The sequence below is a fragment of the Phascolarctos cinereus genome, unplaced genomic scaffold (genome assembly GCF_003287225.1).
Source record: "Phascolarctos cinereus isolate Bilbo 61053 unplaced genomic scaffold, phaCin_HiC Scaffold_726;HRSCAF=1367, whole genome shotgun sequence".
Classification (NCBI taxonomy): domain Eukaryota; kingdom Metazoa; phylum Chordata; class Mammalia; order Diprotodontia; family Phascolarctidae; genus Phascolarctos; species Phascolarctos cinereus.
The window spans coordinates 241,533,591-241,541,026 of NW_027556098.1; the positions used below are offsets into that span (position 1 = coordinate 241,533,591).

Sequence of the window (7,436 nt, forward strand, 5' to 3'; positions counted from 1 at the left end):
CCCTTTAATTTAGGATTTATTAATCTAAACATCGGAGCCAGCTTGGTATCATGGAGAGAGGATTTGCCTTGCAATCAGAAAGATCTAGGCCTCTAACACAGACTAGCTGTGTGGGTATGTGATTACAGGAGTTACTAAACAATTCAGTGCCCTCGGATAGCTTTCAAAGGGAGTAGTTTATGAGAGCTTGCCAATCTGTATGTGTGTAGAGTTTACCAACAAGCTTGAAAGTATAAGTAGGCCAAAGAAAAAATGTCTTTTGAATTTGTCTTCCTTAGCATAATAATAGAGCTTTAAAATAATCACTCCAGGAGAAGCAGGATGGTACAATGGAAATTGTAATTGGATTTCTAGGATCCAGATTGAAATCCTGGGTCTGCCACTTACTTGCTGTATGACCTTTCAAAAACTGTTTTGCTCTTCATTTTTAGAATGAGCGAATTGGACTATTTGACTTTTAAGAGTCTCTTCTAGTCCTAGACATGTGATCAGAGGTAATGAGACAAAGATTAAAAGTTTTTAATGGTGCTGTATGTCCAATATGCAGATCTGTTACCCAATCTGGACTACTTTTACTTTAACAGTTTGGATGATAGAAATTCTTTATCCAAAATCTATCCATGTGTGTAGTTAGACTAAATTTTTTGTGTTACTATAGATCTCATTTAGGATGCCCATCAGTGTTCTTAGGGTCTGATATAATCAGCACAATGGCATCCACAAATAGGAGGATCCAGAAGATTTCACTAGAATTCCTTTTCGATTTGGAATCCAAGCTCAACTTCCCCCATGACAGTGGCAAATGTATTTGTTGAACATGTCTTCCTGTTTTATGCCTCAATTGATAGTCAGGAGGTCCCTGAACAAAATGATCTCTTTTGTTACGCCTTTAAAGAAATCTCATATGTGCATGGAAGACATGTTGGGGAAGAATCTTCAAGGTAGCATTTTGCTCTACCAGTAGTCTGTGGATAGTAAACACAGTTGGATCTTTTATTCTCCATACCTTTTCATTAGTGTGACTTGGTGTTACAGACTGAATTTGGAATTTCTTTTGTGTAAACTGGCTTATTCCTTTCTCATATCTTATTTCAAGGATGTACTTAATATGTTTGTTATTGTCATTGTTATATTATTATTATCATTAATTATAATAATGTAATATTATAATCGTAAGATTAATCTCGTGAGGACTTTGTAGATGGAAAAGAAGAAATGTGGGTCTATAGTTATTGATATTTTTGACTGCTATTTTTGTTTTTTTCTTTAAGAATTTAGTATGTTTTGAATCAATTATAAGATCGTTTAGATAATTTAGTTTTAGAGGTAGAAGACAACTTAGAGATCATCAAGTCTAACCCCCTCATTTTACAGATAAGGAAACTGAGTGAGGCCCAGAGAGATTAAATTATTTACTCAGGGTCACACAGCTAGTAAGTCTGGAGTGGGTCTTCCTGACTCTTAAGTTCAAAGCTTTGCCCACTACATTATAGTGACTCATGATTGTTTCAAAACTGGGTTGTTTTAGCGTGGATTTCCTCTTGGTCTAGTCTGGTTGCTTTTGTCGTTTTTGTTTTCTTTTATGCCATCTCTACTTATTCATGTAGCATATCAGTGCCTATGATATTAGGTCTAATTGTCATAGTATCACTGTCATTGATGGAGAAAAGAGTTTTTTATAGAAATCATAATAGATCTTTTCCATTTTATATTAACTTGTTATCTTTCCAGTTTCATTCTTCAATGTTCAGGGTTTGGGGAGGGTGGGGAAGTGATCTGTTGTAACTGAGGCTCTTGCCAAGCTGCCTCCGGACTTGATTCTTCTTGCTGCTCTACCACCTTCCTCAATGAGGCATTTCAAATGAGTTGATTTCTAAATTAATATTGTCTTATCTTTTCACGTGGCAAAGAGATATGTGTTTGCCAGCTAACACTCTTTTGTTCACCTCAGTGAAAACTTTCTTAGCAGATATTGGTGTGTTGAATGCTCTTACTTTATACATTTTCCGTTTTTTGGCTTCAAAAATTTGTTTAAATGGCATATCATATTTAATTCTCATTTTTCTTCTTCTAATTTATTGTTGATTTTAATCCTTGCTTTAACCAGCCAATGGTCTGACTGTATAGAGGAGGATGATTTAGAAATTACTTCTACAGAGATAGCCAGTTATTTCCTGCTTGTGAGGGCAATAAATTTCTTTTTTTGGGGGTGATGTTGCTTAGTGTTCCTGATTACTGTCTTAAAGAAAATATTCAAGATATATGAGATTTCTGTACAATCTATAAGATTTTGGTTTTTCCAATTTCTTCCTCCAGAACCATATCTTAAAATGCATTTTTCTCACTTTTGTCTTTTCTTAAATTTTGAATATCAAACTATATTCTAATTTAATTTGGGGGTCTTGTTGAGTTTTTTGTTGCATTTCTCCTGAGTCCTCTTCTGTAGGAAGTATTGGCCCATAGACTACAATTATCTTGTGGTGGTCTTTTTAAAAATGTTTTTTTATGAGCACTGAAATGTGATCTGACTAAGTGTCTCATGAAATCGCATGAGTTTATCATTAGCGGGCACAAGATAAAGCCACTCATCCTTCTCTTCCAAGAAACGCCTGTGAGCTGTCCTTTCATTTATGCTGAGAATGTCAGGAATGATACGATTGAATTCTTTCAGCAGTGTGTCAGATTGTTGGTTGGCTACTTGGGAGGGTTCAAACATTTAGTTAATGTAGTGTTTATAGATAGTCTCAGAGCTTTTGTAAAGCATGCTCTCTTTTCCTTTTTGGCCATTCTGAGATTGTCCCTGCAAAAGCAAAAGGCAGGGAAGGGAGGAGACCCACAAGATGGAAAATCATTTCTTATTTTTCTTTGTTTCCCCTATGTTGCTATGGCCAAGAATTCTTCAAGAACCCAGGGTCACCTCTTAGGCCTATTTAGGTGAGACATTGTTGAAGACCTTACACATAGTAGGTTCTTGATTAATGCTTGTCGAATTGAATTGAGTTACTTATTCTTTGAAATTTCCATGATATTATCTTTTCTCTTCCTTCTCATTTACCTCCAGTGAAATAGGTACTTTATTAATTTTTGAAATATATTTCATTTCCTTATGAACTTGACAAACCAATAAACGTGAAATTTCTTATTTAAAGAACAGAAAAAGAGAATTACATGTGTTACTATCAATATGTATTCCATCTTATTTTTTAAAGTAAATATTAAACTTAACATGATGGGAAGCATGCTACTTACCGCCTGACATAATGTTGATGGACTCAGGGTGCAAACTGAGACATGTAGTTTTTGGACATGGCCAATGAAGGTGTTTGTTTGGCTTGGCTATGCTTTTTTGTTTTCTTTCTTTTTTCCCTAATGGAAATTAATATGGTAGTTCCAATACTGCTCTGCTTGTGTTTGCTTCTCAGCTTCTTTCTCCTGTCATCTGTGTTTTCTTAATGTTTCATTGATGCTCTTTCCTTTCTTTTTTTCCCCTTGTTTTTATATCACTTAATTACTCTCCATCTGTTCCTCCTCCCCCCTCCGAATAAATAAAAGCCCTCCCTTGTAACAAATAAGTATAGTCAAGCAAAATAAATTCATGAATTGGCCGTGCCTGGAAATGTATGTCTCCTTCTGAACCTCCCTGCCAAGACATTGTCAGGTACTTCAAAATGATAACAAACTTCTAAAACTTAAACTATTTTGAATAATTTTTTTAGAATAAGTTTAATATTTTTGTGTAAATAACTTTTGCATCTGATCAAGAAAAACCTTTTAAAATTATTTTCTAGTTGCTGATAATATTCTCAAGCACAAGGAATATCCTCTTTATACAAGTACTAACTCCTATCAAATTGTTCATGTTTCCCCACATGTGGAAAAACAAATAGAAAAGCTGCAGGTAAGAAAATCTTAAAAAACCACCACCAGCAAATAAACAATACCACATTTTGAATAACCAGGTAGTAGCACTCTAAATCTTATCAATGGTACATAGCTCTATCTGGTCAAGGTTTTGACATTTCTTTAAGACTTTAAGTCCTTTAAAACGAATTTAAGTTTTAAAATCCTTTATCATATTGATCATCATATTAGGAAATAAATTAAGGCTTATTTTTCTTTCTTGAATTATTCAGGAAATTTTACCAGTATTCACTTCACTAAATGGGACATGGGTTACATTTTTTAGCTTTACTTAGTGTTGTGGACTTAGACAAATCACCTAAATTCAATATTAATTTTCTCATCTTTAAAATGGGGGGATTATAATACTTGCCCCACCCACCTCACAGCATTGTGAGGCTCAAATGTGATAATGGACATGAAATACCTCATAACCATAAAGTGCTATGTTAAGTTGTGATTGTTATAATGATGATGATAATAATACTTTTTCTTACATATTATACTACAGATAGGGCTCAGAAATCATCTTTCTACTAGCTATTGATCAGGATTTATTTTTAAAGCACGACTTTTACTAGAGTGATAGTAAACTTCTTTGAAGGTCAGAAACCAAATCATATATGTCATCTTCTATATAAATGAGATGTGACATATTAAGAGGGATAGTGACTAAGCCTGTAGTTCCATCATTATGGGGAACTCTTGGTTGAGGGAACTCCTACTGATGCAGGTTGGCATCTTCTCTGCAACATAGATCCCCACAGAATTTCACAGAGCCTTGAGAGGTTGTGATTTGCCAAAGGTCACATAGCTAGGCTGTGTTGAAGGCAGAATTTGAACCCAGGCCTTCCTGGCTGCAGACTATCTCTCTTCACTCTGACATGCTGCCTCTTTATGTTGCTATTTGGGAAAAATTACCTCTGTACTAGGTATTAGAAATTATAATTAAGATCTTTTCTGAACATACTTTTCAATGCATAGTGGCTACTCTTTAAAGACCTATCAAAAGGCCATTTGATGCAAAACTAATAGCAGTCAGTGGAAAGGGCAAAAATGGGCAAAAATTTCATTACCATTTTGTTCCCAGGTAATTATTTCATTTCCTACTTAATAACATACGTGTGCTTTTATATGATTGTATCATTAAGTCATAAAAATTAAGAGAAAAAGAGAGTTATCTTATTAGGAAATGGCCTTATTTACTGAGACCATGTAGTCAATGTCTTCTTAAAAGAATTTGATCACAGACATGAAAAATCTGCTCTCCTAGTAAAAGAAAGTGAGCCATCATTTTTATAGAGTGCATGATTCAGAGTGAATTGTGGTAGGAAAATTGGAAATCAAATGCAAGTTAATCATAGAAGTATGTTTTTCCTTGAAAACCTGTATGGACTATAAAAGGATCATATAGTAGTATCTCAAAGGTGTTTTGCTTTTTTTCCTAGGTATTTTCAGGAATTTCTAAGAGGACTGTCCTTCTGATGGGACTTAAAAATATTCAAGAAGATGAAGAAAGTATAGAAGATGAAATTCATATTCATTTTCAGAAAGGGTCAAATGGGGGAGGGGATGTAGAAGTTGTTAAATGCGCCCTCAAAAAACCTGAAATAGTATATTTTGAGGCTGATCTAGATCAAGGGTGTTTAACCTGGGGATCATAAGCTTGTTCAAATTTTTTTTGATAACTATATTTCAATATAATTGATTTCTTTTGCAATCCTATGCACTTTGTGCATTTAATAACATTATTCTGAAGAGTCCATAGACTTTACCAGACTGCCAAAGGGGTCTTGTAATCCCCACACACAAAAAAGGTTAAGAATTCTTGATTCCTGAGTGAGCCATATAAGAAATTACAGGAGCTGGACACAAACTTTGTGCTATAAATGCTTACATTGCTTTGAAGTTCTTTTCTTAAAAACAACAAAAAATAACTTTTTACTTTTTAGTTTCCACTTGCTCTTATAATAAAAAATGTATTCCTTTTGTTTTTTTATTCTAACTTGGTTCCAAAGATGTTGAATACTTCAGAGCTCTGATCAGTACAATGCTAAACCACAATTCCAGATCATGGAAGATGAAGCATAGTATTTACCACCTATCAGAGAGGTGATGGGCTCAAAATCCAGAATGATACATACATTTCTGGACATGGCCAATTTGGGAATTTGTTTTGCTTTATTGTAATGCTTGTTTGCATATTTGCTATGAACTTTTTTTTCCTTTCTCTTTTTTTCCCCTCAAATAGGGAAGAGGCAGTTTGGAGGGAGGGAAAATAAATGCTTGTTAATTGAAAAAGATTAAATTAGATTTTCTGAAAGATGTTGAATAAAAGGTCCTCATTAAATATCACTCAAATTAAATGACTGAATAATGCTTGGCATGTGGGAATATTCCTGATAATGGATAATCTGGGATGGGGAGGGCCCATTGAGTCCTTGAGGGGAATGGTTTAGAAAGGAATGGGATGGTGACTTTGTTACTCAACTATTCTAGAATGTTAATTCAAAGCTTTATTTTCACTTATTGTGATTTTATTCTTCTAGATTCCTCTAAATGTTACCTTAAATCATCTTGAGAGAGACATATCAGAGCACATAGGAGTTTGGTCTTTTCTCCAAGCTAGAAATACTTGATGTTAATATTAAGTTAAAATTATTTCTAGCAGACTCATGCCTAAAATGCAGAATATAGTATTAACTTTGTTCTTAAATGGTTAAATGATATTATGATTCAGATTCTGATGACTAATAGGAAACCAGCACAGGCTTCTATTCAAAAGACTGCCATAGCTAACTAAACAGAGGTGAGGGAGCTTTTAAATCCTTAGAGATAGTTTTTATTTTTTGGAGCAGAGCTGCATTATCATTGATTTCTGAATAAGCTCATGGAGTCTGCCTGAGAAAAAGGCCACATTTGTCAGATATGGCTATTTGTGCATGTCTGTATTGGTAGCCACCTTCTGTATCATATATGGTAAGCTTTTGTTAACTTTGTCTTAGCATTGGCTGGCCAGCCTATTTATTACCTGAGATTAGTGGCCTGGTTCATGAACAAAAGTTTTATTGTGCCAGCCACACTGGGAATTCCAGAATCCTGTGGCTCACTTTCCAGGGACTCCCAATTAGGTAAAAGTGGTAAGTTTGGTATTTTTTTCAATGGTGGCTTCTTGTAGTGTCTATCAATGTATACTGTAGTTAGAGATATAAAGGCCTAAGGACTAATTAATCTTGAAATCATAAGATTCCCCCCCCCCCAAATGGGTATGTAACCACAAAATCACTGAGATCCCTCTGAAAGTATTTGATCTCTCTTGCTTAAGGGATTCTGTTTGTCATTTTGGAGTGCTTGACCAAAACTGGTCTGCGAACTTATGTGGCTGGTATGAAGATTAGCAGATTCTCAGCAATGAGGCTGGAGATGCTTCTGTGCTCAGAAAAACAGACTGGGCTCCTTGTTAAAGGGGTGGGGTAGACTCAGGCTTCTGTTGAGTAGTGAGCTTTGAGAACGAGGCAACTAAGAGGAGTTAAGAT

General features: G+C 34.9%; 1 protein-coding gene across 4 annotated transcripts in view; it reads left to right on the forward strand.

Moving 5' to 3' along the window:
* The window catches only part of NMI (N-myc and STAT interactor), a 30,979-nt gene extending 24,724 nt beyond the window's left edge, over window positions 1–6,255 (forward strand). For all 4 annotated transcript variants that reach the window (XM_020970337.2, XM_078147037.1, XM_020970334.2 and 1 more), the window contains exons 7-8: window positions 3,789–3,898; window positions 5,349–6,255. In XM_020970337.2, the coding sequence (XP_020825996.1) occupies window positions 3,789–3,898; window positions 5,349–5,564 (326 nt within the window). In that variant the 3' untranslated portion in view covers window positions 5,565–6,255. The remainder of the gene's footprint in view (window positions 1–3,788; window positions 3,899–5,348) is intronic.
* Window positions 6,256–7,436: the final 1,181 nt, after the last annotated feature.